The sequence below is a fragment of the Hyaena hyaena genome, unplaced genomic scaffold (assembly GCF_003009895.1).
Source record: "Hyaena hyaena isolate Hyena2069 unplaced genomic scaffold, ASM300989v1 scaffold_598, whole genome shotgun sequence".
Classification (NCBI taxonomy): domain Eukaryota; kingdom Metazoa; phylum Chordata; class Mammalia; order Carnivora; family Hyaenidae; genus Hyaena; species Hyaena hyaena.
In genome coordinates, this window is record NW_024081233.1 from 249,877 (window position 1) to 266,079 (window position 16,203).

Below are 16,203 nucleotides of genomic sequence, written 5' to 3' on the forward strand. Positions count from 1 at the left end.
TTACATAGACATAGCAGAGTGTTGAATATCTACACAGAAGTATTTAGAGGAGTCACAAGTCTATGAATAAATGAAAGAAAAGATAAAGGGGCAAGAAAAGAAGTGAAGAAGAACATAAAAAGTACAGTGAACAGAGAAACAGAACAGCAGATGGAAATAAAAATATTACTAACACTACATTTACACTGGTGGCTCACTCTGTGTCCATTATTGGCTGTGTCTTGATTTTCTTTAGGCCCTGGGGCCTGAGCTAGACTTTTCTTGGCTTAATATGCAGAATAAAGCTTTCTATTTTCCTTTCTAGATTTTCCCTTGAGGGTTGGGGATGGGTCAGAGGTCAAGAGTCATTAGGTTATGACTTTTAGCTTAGAGACCATTATTTGTTATAAAAGTAGAACTGACCTTAGTTTTTTGTTTTCTTTACGAAGGTGGACCATGCATTGTACACAGCTACAAAGAATTACATTCTCTTGCTCATTTATTCTATCTTATAAAACTTCTTTGCAGAATTTACGGGTATATAATAAGAACTGTTAGTTCTTACTGTGTTTTCCATCTTCACATCTTTTGTTTTCAAAATGAAAATACTGTTCACTCAGACACCACATGCTCGTTGTATAAAGTCAAACAGTGGTAGTTTCCCAGTTGTCTCATTCTGTCTTCCCTCACCACCACCCCCTGCAAAAGCCTCCGCCAAATTTCCTAGCTCCTTGGTAATGGCCATGGCACAGACCCTCACCTAAATCAATTCAAAGGCTAAACATAAAATGTTCATCAGTCTTCCAGATTTAAAATTTAGATTACAAACATTTCATATTATATCATTTGAATCAGTACTATATTTTAGGAATTGACAAGACTTGGTATAAATTAAGCAGAAAAAAAACCAGAAGATCGATGGTTTCTTTTCAATCTTTATGCACAGGCACGCACCATACCTGTAAATGCTTGACTATGCTGACGACTTCTCTGGTAGAATAAGGATAGTTAATAGTCCCCTGGTCAGCTAAACTCCTCAGCTCTCCAAAGGCAGCCACAAGCTTCTGAAGGATGGGCTCGGGCACATTTGGTCCATATTGCCTGAGCATTTCAAGCTCTGAATGGGGTTTGGGATTATCAACTGCATGGCAGCTAAAGATATCACCTGTGAGAAAAAAAAAGATTCAGTTTCAGCATGCAAGTCATCCGTTATAATACATGGAGATACAGAATGTCGTTTACAAGAGCTCTTGGTTAGTTCATCAAAGCACTTCTATTTTTAAATGTACAAAACTACAGAGAAAACTCGTCCAATGATAGGATGGTACAGAGAAGAAATGACTAGAACAAAAGAAAAGGAAACTGAGAGATGTATGGTTTATTCTTCATAGATTTACTTCTGTTAAAAATTATATAATATTTAAATACAATCTCACTGGGAGATGTTCAAATATAAAAGCCAAAAATAGAGAAGCCTCCCTGTGTCTCTGCCAATCCCACTCCTTTCCCCCACAGGCACCCAGTATTAACAGTTGAGTATCTGTTCTTCCATAAGTGCATTAGTCTTTTTAAAACTACATGGGATACCTGGATGGTGCATTTGGTTAAGCATCAGACTCTCGATCTCACCTCAGGTCATGATCTCACAGTTCAGGAGTTTGAGTCCCGCATCCCGCTCTGTGCTAATGGCGTGGAGCTTGCTTGGGATTTTGTCTCCCCTGCTCTCTGCCCCTCCCCTTCTTGTGCGTGTGCATGCATGTGTATCCTCTCTCGCTCCCTCTCAAAATAAATTAATAAATTTTTAAAAATACATACATACAAACACGATTTTGATGATTTATTCCTTTTGTATTAATTAAAAATACTCTTCATACAGTTTTGGGACTGCATTTTTAACTTTAACACATGTTGAACATTTTGAGAAATTACATACATCTCTTATGCCTACTAAGATGGAGGAGTTAGTATCGCTGCTCTATACACAATTTATATCTTGTGCAGATTGCTAGAAGACACATTGTAAGTTAGTTCTAGAAAAGTAAGCCTTCAGAGACAATGTCTAAACTAAAATCAAGAAAAAGGAATGGAGAAACACAAAATATTTCAACCATAATTTAGGCAACTGAGATTATACTAAAGCAATATAATCTATGCTCAAGAAAGATGGATTTCTCATATTAAAAGTTCATGTAATTCTAGTGATTCATAAACCAAGAGCCTAGGGCCAAAGAAAGTTAAAATAAATAGATTTGCATTATTTAATACAATCATTTTACTTTCTAAAGTTTTTTTTTATTTATTTTGAGAGAGATAGGGAGCATGTGCACACATGCACATGAGTCAGGGAGGTGCAGAGAGAGAGAAGGAAAGAGAGAATCCTAAGCAGGCTCTACACTGTCAGCGCAGAGCCTGATGCAGGGCTCAATCTCATGAATCGTGACATCATGACTTAGGCTGAAATTAAGAGTCAGACACTTACCTGACTTAGCCATCCAGGTGCCCCAATGTGTTCATTTCTAAAATGAACACCTCTAGTTCTCAAAAATCATTCAAATCATAATTTATTATTATATATTTATAAAAAGTAACTGAATAAAATGCAAGCTATGATAACTTCAAACTTGTAGCTCATAGACTAAACCTGTTCAAACACAAACATGAAGTATAATTTTTTGTTGAAGGTCAAATGTAACATGAATGTAAAATGATAACTAACCACTCATTCATTCATTCATCAAGTAATTATTAGGTATCTTCCATGAGCCAAGTACTACTCAGTTAGTTTATATACATTAGTGATTTAAAACACAAAAGTTCCTGTCTTCATGAAATTTATTTTCTGGCAATGAAGGGTGTAAATGTTAGAAACTATATGTTTCAGAGAAGGAAAAAAGCACAGTGTAGGATATCAGAAATAGTAATGATGGTGAAGGTGAGTCTGGTAGTCAGTTCCTTGTTGAGAAGGTGACATCTGAGCAAATGCAGCTGTTGGTGGGTGAAGAGCATTCCAGGCAGAGGGTACAGCTAATGTGAAGACCCTAGGGCAGGCATACTTTGTGTGTTCAAGGCAGACACGGGAGAGCAGAGTGGCTGGAAAAGAATGAGTGATGGGAAGAGCATCATAGAACAGAACTGACATGAAGTCATAGACATAAGAGGATGTGGGAGACTCCTCTTCTGTATAAAAAAGTGCTCTTCTGTATAAATTCTACATATGTATAAGCATATTCATATATACATATTCCTCTTGCCTTTTGGTTTTTTAATTTAATGCAAATGGAAGACTACTTACTGTTTCACTTAATATATTCTGAGGATTTTTTTTTAATGGGCATAGGTAAACTTACCCTATTTTTTTTTTTAACTCCTGCACAGCACCCTAGTATGTGGATAGAACAGAGTTTCTTTATCCAGTCCCATTTGGATGGACATTTGGGCTGTTTCCATTGTTTTGTTACCATAAACGATGCCATATTGCCCATCTTTGTACTTCAATCATTGCACAGGTGAATTTTCTTGAATAAATTCACTGATACAGAATTGCTAGATTAAAAGTCTTACTAGGAGACTGAGCCTGCTTCATGTCGAGTATGGAAACTACCGGTATCCAGAACCACCTGCTTACTATAGAGCAGAGGATTCTTTCTTAAAGGGCCCTTCTTAAAGGGCCCTGTCTCAGGGCCTCTCTGATCCACGTTAATCAGTCTCCTCAGAGCTGGTCTCAAACTCTTTCATAGCTGTGGAGAAGTGACAAAAGCCAAACATTGAAAACCATTTCTTATTCTGTGTTTTATTCTAAGAGGCACTAAACTACAAAGCAAAGGAAAACTGTTTGAACAAACAGGTTCTGGAATCAGACAGACTTTGGTATGAAGCCCACCTCTCATACTCATTGTCTAAGGGACTCCAGAAATAGTGAATCTTACTGAACATCTGATATTCTCCTTCTCTAAAAGGGAATAACACATACCCTCACAAGGTGTTTGTGATGACACAGCTCATGGTAGCATTCAGTGCCAGCCACTTCACACTGTTACTAAGACAATATTATGATTGTGTTACTATTGCTTTTATTGTTATCATTATTGTTTTTACCTAAAGTGCCGAAGAAATCATTGCCTAAGAAAGGAAATCCAGGTCTGTTGGCCAGAACGATCATTCTAAAGTCAGGATGAATCACGATAACATTTTCTCTTCCATGGACATTAGCAGAATCTGAAAAACATAATTTCTCCTTAGTCCTTATTGATATTTAATAATTCTTAAGAATGTCAAATTACAGCCTTTAAAATGTAAGTAGTCAATTAAAAAAAAAAACCCTAAAAATCTGGTTGTAACAATTTGGTTATGGGGAAAAAAATCTTTGAGAAAGTCTGTTTAATAACAGAATACTGATTATGCATATACTGAATTTTACAGGGGCTTGTATTTTTATGTAAATTCAATGTACATCTAAAAAGCAAACTTGCCCAAATATTGTCTTACAGTATTTAAACTTGGCTTGAGATGCATTATTCCTTAAAAAAAAAAAAAAAAAAGATAAGAATCCATAACAAAGGATAATCCAAAGGAGCCCCAAAAGAGAATCCAAACATCCTTTTATTTTCATCAAATCAATAGCTGCATCACTTTGCGAGCAGCCTGCCATCATTCATCTAAGGAGGGAATCCTGGTTTAGATTGTATGCTGTGAAACTTAACACAGGATAAAGGTCTTGAACACCTAGTCAGCTCATTTGTGCAATGTTGATTTACTTACAGTTAAAGGATTTTACCGTAGTTCTTAAAATACATAATTTCAAGGTGACTGAAGTTTTCTTTGCATTTAAGAAACAGAATATGATATTTTACTGGCTGATGTGCATTTCAGCTAGAACTGCTAGTTCAGACCATAATTTCAGATGGTAAAAACTTTATAGTGTTTATTTTAAGAAGAAACACTTGTCTTCTGGGTTTATTTAAATTCCAGCCTTAGGATGTCCATCTTTTAAAAATGATAGTTGTACGGCACCTGCAGTTTTATTTGAGAGGAGTCTGTACGAGCCTACATTTCTACTTTTTAATATATTTCAAGTATGCCATATATTTGTGTAGTAAATACAATCAATAATCTTAATGTTTGATCCCCATTAATTTTAGCAGTGGTAAATAAAACAGTATGTGTCACAGGGAAAATTTAATTAATTAAAATAAAAATGACAATAAAAAATAAAAACTTAAAAAGGAAAGAAAATGGAAAACATAGTCTGAGAAGTGATGCTTTATGAAACCATATTCAGAAGAACTTCGGGGGCTCTTGAGTTTAAAATGTTGTCTAAAATGAAATTTGAGGGGCGCCTGGGTGGCTTAGTCGGTTAAGCGTCCGACTTTCGCTTAGGTCATGATCTCGCGGTTCGTGGGTTCGAGCCCCGCGTCAGGCTCTGTGCTGACTGCCAGCTCAGAGCCTGGAGCCTGTTTCAGTCTGTGACTCCCTCTCTCTCTGACCCTCCCCTGCTCACGTTGTCTCTCTGTCTCTCCTAGAAATAAATAAAACATTAAAAAAATTAAAAAAAAATAAATAAAATGAAATTTGAGTTTAAAAAAATTCAGAAGACTTTTTCTTCTATTCGAAAATGTATCAGATAATGTAAAGGATTACTAGGAGATAATTACTCTTTAACTACAATTTTGTTTCAGCAATTCTTTTTTGTTATACACTTACTGTCTTCAAAATGCATCTATGAAGGTCAGGGAGAATTCTAATCCTGAGAGTCTGAATGATCTAAGAGACAGTATTCAGGCTGTCTAAGTTAAATGCTCATTTTCCCCCTAAATTCTTTGTGAAGTTGAAATGTTAGGAAATCTTTATTAGCTGAGTTTGCTAGGCTCAGAAATGGCCATCTTGCAATGATAATGTCTAAGAAGAACCTCTCTGGTGATGCCCCTTCACATTTTTAATGAGGCTTTCTTTACATCCTCACTCTGCATACTGAAGGTTTTAGTTATTAGCCTCAACTTGTTTGGTTACCCTGCTATTGGCTATATATATTTTCAATGACTAGTTACAGATGTTCACGTCTTTTCATCACACAAGAAATTTAAATTAGAAACTAGGAAATATTTTCACATTACATTAGACAGCTTTTTTTTTGTAGGTTAAATAGACAATAAGATTCATAGATCTACAATTTTGCTAAAACAAGAAAAAATTCAGTAAATAAATAAGTAAAAGGAAGAAGATAGTCCAAAACAGTGGATAAATTCTTCCTGAGGTAGGTGTGTGTGTATGTACACACACACACACACATATTCACACATACGTATGATAAATACGTACATAATAAAATGCCTGGTAATTTTTTCTAATTATAATGAGTAATAATAATATTGATTTTAACATGCTAGAACTTTTTAAAAATCCAGATAATGATGAAGGAAAATAAATTACACACAAATAATGGAGAAATATATGTTAGTATTCTCAAAGTAGAAAAATATAAAGTTGATTAGTCCTAAATGTACTATGAAAATTTTCACTGTGCTCTCTGGCTATAAAAATGTGAGAGAGACAAAGGTCGATTCAGATGTAATTGATTTTTATAAATGACTGTCAATGCAGAAACTTTAGTTACATGGGACTTATGCTTGTTGCTTGTAGATAAGTAGCCAGCTAAGTGTGATCTGATAGCAAAGATGTGAAATTTGTATATATTGAAAGCTTTTTTATACTCACTTGCAACAATGCGTCTTCCATCTGCTAGAATCATTTCTCCATTTTCTACTAGAGTTTTTAAAATACAGGTGACATTTGTTGGGGCTTTGTCTGCCTCATCTACCACCAGAACATGACCCAACTTTACTGCTTTAACCTTTGAAGACAGAACATTTATCATAAGCAAAAAAATGAAAGCAAATGTCTTTAAAATTTTTGTCACTCACTGCTTTGGATTTATAATAGTAGCTAGTTTTATTTAAGTTATGGATACACTATCACAGAAAAAATTGTGTAGCAGAGCTAGAAACAAAATTTATGGATCACTTCCAAAAGCTTCACATAGTTACTAAATTGTTAATTTTGCACTAGTCACTTTATTTCCCTTTAGCATCATAATTATTCCTATGTTGGTGAATTCCACATTTCACACCCCAAGCTAGCGGAGATTTAAAATAAGTAAAATACAGGAATTAGAGTTTCATGTGGGTTAAGAAGACTGAGACATCACGATCAAGAGAAGATATCAGAACACTGCATTTGTAATGGCTCTAAAGGAGTGTAGGATTTTAATCAGAATGGACGGTTAAGAGGTGGGTATTCAACATAAAGGGAATCAATGGTCAAACTCAAGAAATCCTGAGGTATATTGAGGGCAGAGGGAATATGAGTAGTCTATCTTGACTGAAAGAGAGGTTAAATGTAAGAAAGAAAAAAGAAAACAGGATCTGAAAGGGTAAATCACTAAAAACTTGATCACCAGACCGAGAAATATGTACTTTATCTCATTAAGTAATAAATTCATAAAGATTTACAAGTTCTGGCATGACACGAATGAAGGCTGGAACCACACTTTAGGATGTTTAATCTGGCAGCAATATGCAGAATAGACTAAAAGGGGATTTCCATAATTTGGTAAAAAAGTAGTTTAGGGGACCTGATTTTAGGGGAAGAGGCATGGAAAAATGGAAGTAAATGGCACTAAATTGATCTGAAGAGTTTTCTTTTTTTAAGTTTTTAAAATTTATTTTGAGAGAGAGAGAGTCCGCATGGGGGCACAAGCAGGAGAGGGGCAGAGAAAGAAGGAGAGAGAGAATCTCAAGCTCGATCTAATGAACCATGAGATCATGACTTGCAGTAAGATCAAGAGTCGGATGCTTAACCCATTGAGCCAACCAGGCGCCCGGATCTGAAGTATTTTGGAGGTATAATCTATAGTCTTGGCAAATGATTACATGGGAAGTAGGGAAAGGAAAAATAAGAAAGAATCCTAGGTCTTAGGTGTTTGAATAAATGGTGACATTATGAAGAGAAAGGTTAAAGCTAGGAAAAACTCTTAAAAACATTTTAAGAGGGGGCGCCTGGGTGGCTCAGTCAGTTAAACATCTGGTTCTTGATTTCAGCTCAGGTCATGATCTCGTGGTTTGTGAGATTGAGTCCTGCATTGGGCTCCATGCTGACAGTGCAGAACCGGCTTAGAATTCTCTCTCTCTCTCCCTCTCTCTGCCCCTCCCCTGCTCTCTATCCCTCTCTTTCAAAATAAGTAAACTTAAAAAAAAAAAAAAAACATTTTAAGAGGACAGATGGGGGAAATACTCAATTAATTTAATGTAAACCCAAAGATTATTTTTTAATGAACCATATAACAAATTTTCCTCATTACATAGTTTTGGCAAATAATTTTAAGAAAATACAGACTGAGAAAAAGATGACTGCCTCTACCACAAATAGTTTATTCATATTCTAAAAAAAACTGATAGGGGCTTTTCTTTTTAATTTTAGGGTAAAAATGAATTGAATTAAAAAAGAGAGAGAAAACATATAGCTTCCTAACACTAATCCAACCCCAGGCTTCACATCTCTGTTCAGGGAAAGTCAGGCCTAACCTGGGAGAATTCAGGAAGGAGATTCTAAAGACTTTAATCATTACAATACCTCTGGACCAGACAGGTTCTCATGTTGGCATATTTGTGCCTTTGACACAAAGGAGTTACAGAGGGACAGGCCTGGCAGGCCAGGATTTCTTTGGGTCTTATGTGAGAAGCTGAGGTTGGGCCGTTCCAGTTACCCAAAACGCTGGGCTAATATTTTATTCATGAAAATCACTTTTAAAAATTCTAGAAGCATTATCTAATTTTAAACTCTACATTTTTGAAAATAGCAAATTTTTTTTCTTTGATTCTGGAATGATAAGGAAATCATTGGAGGATTTCTATCATTCCCTAAGTCACCTGGAAGAGAAAAGAACAGAATAAGAAAACATTTTATTTTCTCAATCGTTTGCATTTAAATATTCACTCCCTAAATGACATATGAATGAGTGCTTTCCAGTTAAGACTGAAATCTTTTGGAATCCATGGGAGATTTACAAATCATTCAGATTTGTACAACTATCATTCAGAAAAATATAGTTGAGAATATTCATATAGTTGGATTACTCACCAAAGGTGAGTCTTCATACACAATCAGTCCATCTTTAACAGAAGGCTGAAGAGTAAGGGTTTGTACTGTGGTGTCCCTAAAGTTAAACCAAAACATTTCATAGTTAGTAAGAAAATAAACAGGCATGAATAAAAATATAGCAAAGGGACTTTTGTTCACCACCCACTTTTCTCAAAATGAATAGTAACAAATGAAATTCCATTCAGCAACAGTATTTTGTGGATGTAAATATGAATTACAAGGGTTTGGAAATTAATCCAGGTTTACAGATTATCCAGGTTCTTTACTTCTCCTTTTCTTTCTAGTAATTTCCTTTGTGACTTCATTCCTCAAAATCACCTTGTGAGGGTGAAAAGGATAAATTAAAAAAAAATGCATTAGAGAAATAATATTCATTTTATTTGAAAGGAATTTTGATCATGAGTTTGGTGATGACTGGCATCCTGACATGACCAATTAAGGCAAGACTGTGAATTACACATTCTGCCTCAATGTGCCATCAGCATGTGCAAAAGCCAGACTGTCTTCCCTCTGTCCAGAAACCATAGGCTTTTGAACATTTCTGCAAGGATTAAGACAATCCATTCCATTTTCTTAAATCTGTTTGGTAGTATGTGCCAGACCTTCCTTTAGATCAGGGTATCTAGATTATTAATAGTGAGCTCTCTTGATGTTATATACTTCCTCACATGAGATAGGAAGTTCATATATGAATTATTTTTGCCAAAAATGTGTACATAAGCTGCAGGTGATGGGTAGGTCCAGACATGTTTAAGGGGATCAATTCTATATCTTCATCTTCTATATATATGCTCTCTTTAAAATAAAAAATCCTATGGGCATCTTGATCATGTCACATAAAGAATTAAATTACTTTAAAAATGTGAATAAGCCCTCTTCTTTATAAGAATCCAAAGTTGCCTTTTCAAGCTAATCTATCACTTATCAAGTAATATGTGGAGTTATACTTGTGTTCTTTTGAGTACCTACTATGTGTGAGACCATACTTGGAATGTGAACCTCAGACCTTAAAGCTATTATATGCTCTGAAACTTCTCCCCAAATGCTAGCATTTATCACAATCTATTAAAATTATAAAATGTGTATTTATTTTAAAAACTAAAAATACTATATGGCAATTACAAAAAAGCAAACTTAATATATCTTTCAAGTAGGTTTTTGCTGTAGCAAAACAAACTTAATCAAAATTAGTGTATTCCCTTGAAAGGCAGTTGTGGGGCAGTGGAAAGAAGACACCGGAGTCAGACCAATCAGGATTCAAATTCTAGTTCTTGTCACTTGTTAGCCACCTGATCTTGGGTAAGAAATAAAATCTACCCAGGAGGATCGATGACAGAACACCTGGAAAGTACCTAGCACAGCATATGGCAGATGGAAAGAGTGTAACTACATATCAGCTTTACCAGTTTCTTATCATTATTGCTGCTGTTGTGACTGAAAGTTCTTGCCTGTGTAACTTCTACCCGATCTTCAGTTCTTTAGTGTATATGGTGTTTCTTAGAAATCCCCACCATGGCCCTTTAAAAAAGACCAGGTTAGGTGACCCTACTGCATGTTCCCTTTGAGCCCTGGATCTCTCCTATTTCAACCCTTAACACACTATATTGTAATTACTTATTTTAATATCTTTCTACACAGACTATAAGGTTTAAGAATGTAGACCATATCTATCTGTCCCTCATCCAGTTCCCAGCATCTAATGGATGTCTGGCACATAGAATGATTTTAATAAATATTCACTGAACAAATGAATGCATGAATAAAATGACAAAAATGCTAAAAGTTAAAAATCAACACTGTGGCTTATAGCACAACATATAGTATGTGGATTTCCAAATTTATCGGACCAGAGATCCACCCCCCACCCCGCCACGTCTTTCTTTTTAACAGAGAATCTGGAGCTACGAATCCACTTCGGTAAATGTTGGGTTAGATTAAGGCTGACTCTTCTAGATATAAGAGATCTTTTTTATTAATTTATAAACGTGTATTAGAAAGTACAGTCATATCAAGAAGTATACTTGCAATTGATTAGTCACAGGAGTATGGAGGACATGGTTTACACTCATCATGAACTCCAACTGAGTTGAATTTAGACTTATTGTAGTGAGTAACTCCTCCATCAGTGTCCTCACATACCAGGGCTTGAGCAGGTTTGTTGGCAATATAATTATTGACATTTACAATTTCTAGACTATCTAACTTATCTGCACCTAGCTGGAAAGGCTTCTCCCTCTAATTTGACTAAACGGCAATTAGCTTTTTGAGTTAATTCCCTGAAGGTCTGGCCTATTGGCCTTCTTGGCCTCTATTTCTAAGCTCCCACCCCAATGATTCTGGCTCTCATGGGTCTGATGCCTGTCCTCGGATGTACTGCTTCCTATAGCCTAAGCACTACACTTTACAAAGAATCTGTTACTATTTTTTATGTAAGCCAAAATTCACATTAAAATGTGTTTGAAATAAAGCCTTGAGGATGTTAAGAAAATTGAAAACAAAACATATTGTGACAATTTATTGGTGCTTATCAACTTTTAGTATGAATACAATGTTTCCCATGCAATGTAATAGTACCTAGTCATATATCCATTTTCTGAATTCCTGGTCTTATAAGTTTTCTGTAGGACATACTTTGTGCTATCTTCTGCTAAAAAGTTAATTTTTAGAGTTTTAAACAAATAAAAACACAGTTTAAACTAATTCCACTTAAATTTGCTGTTAATATCCTAGCAATACAGAAGGGGGATGGGTGAGGAAGAGAAAGAGATGTGTTCACAAAGATTTTTATAGCTATATAATGAATTTCTCACTTCACTTGTCACATATTTAATGGGCAACAAAATGACACCTTCTAGCACCAAAATGGAAAAAGGAACTCTTGTAACATTGTCAGTGGGAAGGAAATTCAAGCTGAATTCCAATTTTAAAAAGGCAAATGAAATTGTTCTATAACACTTGAATTCTGATAGGATGCAACTTGCTAAATTAGATTTATCAAAAGACTTCTGTGCTGGAAATAAAAACCAAAGGTTTGATGGAACATGCACAAATCAGATAATTTCTAGAAGGGATTACAAATGAGAGTAAATACAAATGGAAATCATGGCTTTCAGTGGAGTAGTCTGTGAGAAAGAGGAATTTATAGGAAAAAAAGTGGTTTTGTTCTGTTCTTTTTATTGATTTTTCATCTTATACATGAAAGGAAAAGCAGAGGTTAGTAAAATAATATGCTATTAAAAAATGGGTTAGCTTATATGTTAGTTAAGTTTCACTGGTGATGTAAGAGTGGAAAATAACCTACTATCTTTGCATAGTACTTAATACAACAAAGAGAAAAGCTTGTTTTTCAAGGTATCTTACAATATCATAAATTTCAACTTAGTTAAGTGATAAGGAAACCATTACTGTCACAAGTAGTTTATGAATTGACTCTTAAAGCCAATATAATAATTCTTTTTCTGAAAAGTTGTTTAAAATCATTGATCTGTATTTAGGAGTATCTTGGATCAAAAGATATTAGTTCTCCACACAAATATGCAATAACCCTAAGAGAATATTTTATTTGCTACAATTTCAATTCTATTACAATTTGTTCCTCTCAAGAACAGTTCTGAAATATAAGCTTATAAAAGTTTAAATAGATTCAGTAATTTCAAAAATATGGAAGATAAGGAAATTTAAAACACACCTAAATCACATTTCTTTAGCCCAAGGTTTAATTTAAAAAATGGTTTCCCAGTATATAACTATTATCTGTAATGCTTGAATTAATTAGAATGTTCAGCTAATTGCTGATATGAATGTTCTCACTTCTCACTATCTTGCAAACTAAAGCTGTCTATCAATTAAAGCCTGTGTAGATAAAGGGGCTACTGAAAGAAATATGGTGCTAAACTCTATTCTTTTTTTAACTTTGTGATTTAAAAAAAATTTATTTAATGTTTATTTATCAAAACAATTAAAAATGTTTTTAATTGCTTATTTTTGAGAGGGAGACAGAGTGTGAGGTGGGTAGGGGTGCAGAGAGAGAGGGAGACAAAGAATCTGAAGCAGGCTCCAGGCTCTGAGCTGTCAGCACAGAGCCCAACACAGAACTTGAACCTACAAACTATGAGATCATGATCTGAGCCAAAGTTGGACACTTAATTGACTGAGTCATCCAAGGGCCCCTTAACTCTGTGATTTTAAAGCTTTTTTTTAATAGAGTTATTAATGTTTTATTCATAATTTAAAATCATTCTACATGCAATAAAAATAATTAGGTTGTATGAAAACTAGGTTTTTGTCAAAATAAGGAAAGAAAATTGGCCTCTGGATAGCAAGCACAATCCGTTCTTGAAATGTTGCTTGTAAAGGTACATTAAGCTAATAGCTGCTAATTTACTGAAGAACAAGTGATCTCAAAATAGTGATGTTTATTTTTAAAATGATATTTTAGTAGGTTGTGTTTAAATTGGCTTATGGTTAGTTTTCTTTTAGAAAAAGAATAGTAGTTAAACATAAGAGTAAAAGAAGAAAGATGACACACAAGAGTTTCAAATAGCTAACAAAAATCATCTCTAACTTTATAGTTCATTACATATAATTGGCTGTAGGAATAGACTACTCATTAATAGAAGTCAAACATGGAAAAGGAAAGTGGGAACATGGCTCTTAGGAGGCACTTAACAAACACTTGCTGAATATTTTTAAATGAGAGAAGGTCTTGAAAATAGAGTAAATAGTAATTTTTGCCAGTAAGAGATAAGCATAACATTACCCATTGAGAAGTAATGCTGCTGAAAGATATTGTCAAGTGAAAAAGAGTTCATGGCATCATCAGGAATATGATGTCCACAGACAACGAATCAATGAAACACAGGTAAGGGACACTGATAATCATTTTCACCAATAAAACAGAGAGTGCTACTTAGACACTGCTGATGCAAACAAACTTAAGATGTAAACAATCTTTACAAGCATTCTGGGCTCTCTCCCTGGAACAGCAACACACCACTTTCCTACTCTTGCCTGTAAAAGGCAAATATATTTCTGTCACGTTGGAAGAGAAACTTCTCAAGGCGCTCAAACAGAAACGGCCACTGAGAGAAGTGTTACCGTACAGTACGAAAAAAGGAAGACACAAATTAGCTGTGATGACTGCAGTGTTTGTGAAAAACCAGCACTGGCCTAACTCTGAGTCCAGATTTAGACGTTGGTCAAACACTTCACCTCTTGAAGCTCAAGATTACTCAATGTCTAAAGAGGGAATTAAAAGAGAATAAATGAGGGAGCAGAGTAGAGTAAAAAGCAAGGAAGATAAAGTGGAGAGAGAAAGAATATTATTATTAGATGTGCTTTGAATGCTTTGAGGGAAAAGTCCTTTTAACAAGATAAGCAAAATATTATTTCTGCCAAAGTGACTGAAAAGACTCCAGCTCTTAAAATAGCTGTTTTGGAGGACAAATAGTTTATTTAGCAGTCAATCACTCATCACTAATGTGTCCAGATGCAAAAAATCCTAACAAACCATAAAAGAAAGGAAGACATTAGGGGGATGATATTTATGGAAGGAAGTCTACTGTGATGCAACACTGTGCTCTTCGGGGGTAGCTTCTTACTGGGAACAGCAGGTAGAAAATAGCCACAGCAAAGGAGTCATCTGATGGGAGCTAAACATTTCAAAACATGCTGAGTTTTCAAAATCTACTTTCCTCCCCACATCTCCGAGCACTATATTAACACTTATTTAAAAAGAAATTCCTCCAATATTCAAAACCATGATGATAATCAAATCTTTTAACAAAATCTGAAAGTTTTGAGCTGTCTAGTCTTTAAAAATAAATCTACTAAAATGATATCTTTAAAAACTGCATCTTTTGTCTTTACTTTGAAAGCTAGCTTTCTGGCTTGGTAAATTGTAGGGACTCACAATGACCTAATTTCTTTGTGGGAACTTCATTTTCTCTTTTCCAGCCCCCAAAAGAAAAACAGTATGCAGGTCCTTTATTACCCTTTTCCCCTGATATTAAACAATGCATTTTCTAATCAGTTCTAAAAAAAGGAATAGAAGAACAAAATGCAGATCAAAATGCAAAACTGAATGAGTGGGCAAAGATGTACACACAGATGAAACCAGAATGTGAAGCCGGGGAATACTGTGTCTACCGGGTAAAGTTTTACCAGAAAATACAAGCATGAGTAATTTATAGTTTTTAAAAGTCTCATTAATTGGGTCACAACATAAAATCATGATAGAGTAAAAAATTAATAAATGAATACCTTTTCATGTTAGGATATTACCTATTCTTTTATTCAATAAATGTGTATTTGGCATTTACTAATGGGCATTGCTTTGGATGTTGAAGTATCTGTGAACAAAACAGGTAGAAATTCCTTCCCTTGATGAGCTGAAACTCATAATATACTTAAGGGAACCTAGCTCACCATACTAATAATATACTATCTGTGGTACACTAGGAAATAGATCTTGCATGAGATTAAATATTGAAAGATGTTTTACCAGAGGCAATTCAAAATAAAATTGAAATACCAAATATTTTTTTTTTTGAGAGCAAGAGAGAGTGGGAGGGGCTGAGGGAGAGAGAGAAAATCTTAATCAGGCTTCACACTCAGTGTAGAACCCCATGTGGGGCTCGATCTCAGGACCCTGAGATCATGACCTGAGCTGAAATCAAGAATTGGACACCTCACCAACTGACCCACCCAGGTGCCCCTGAAATACCTATTTTTGATGGTTAAGACAAATGAGAAACAGCCTGCTGCTAAGGAAGTCCATCAGAAGACTTAAATCCACCAGCTCTCAGTGAGGCTGGCTCAGCCATCTCTCACGGTTAATAACACTAAATACATTTTCCACGTAATACTTACTGCCTAAAATTCACTATGTAAGTTGCATTTTGTATATATCACAGTGTTATTTGGTATATTATAATTGTGAATTATTTTTATCCTCATTTCTGACTGTTCATCAACTTGAAGAAACTCACAATGCTCAGTGTTAAATTTATCACACTTCAACTACTCTAGTCAAATAGAAAATAGTATGTAAATGAGCATTATAGTTGGAGA

At 34.9% G+C, this 16,203-nt stretch overlaps 1 protein-coding gene across 4 annotated transcripts in view; it reads right to left on the minus strand.

The window, feature by feature from the left end:
• VWA8 (von Willebrand factor A domain containing 8) overlaps nt 1-16,203 on the minus strand; it is a 349,620-nt gene that overhangs the window by 147,889 nt on the left and 185,528 nt on the right. For all 4 annotated transcript variants that reach the window (XR_005532644.1, XM_039257082.1, XM_039257083.1 and 1 more), the window contains exons 22-25: nt 9,112-9,187; nt 6,691-6,826; nt 4,075-4,194; nt 939-1,144 (exon numbers count right to left, since the gene is read on the minus strand). Coding sequence is in view for 3 of the 4 variants with exons in the window: in XM_039257082.1 (XP_039113013.1) it covers nt 939-1,144; nt 4,075-4,194; nt 6,691-6,826; nt 9,112-9,187 (538 nt within the window). In the remaining variant the exon portion in view is untranslated. The remainder of the gene's footprint in view (nt 1-938; nt 1,145-4,074; nt 4,195-6,690; nt 6,827-9,111; nt 9,188-16,203) is intronic.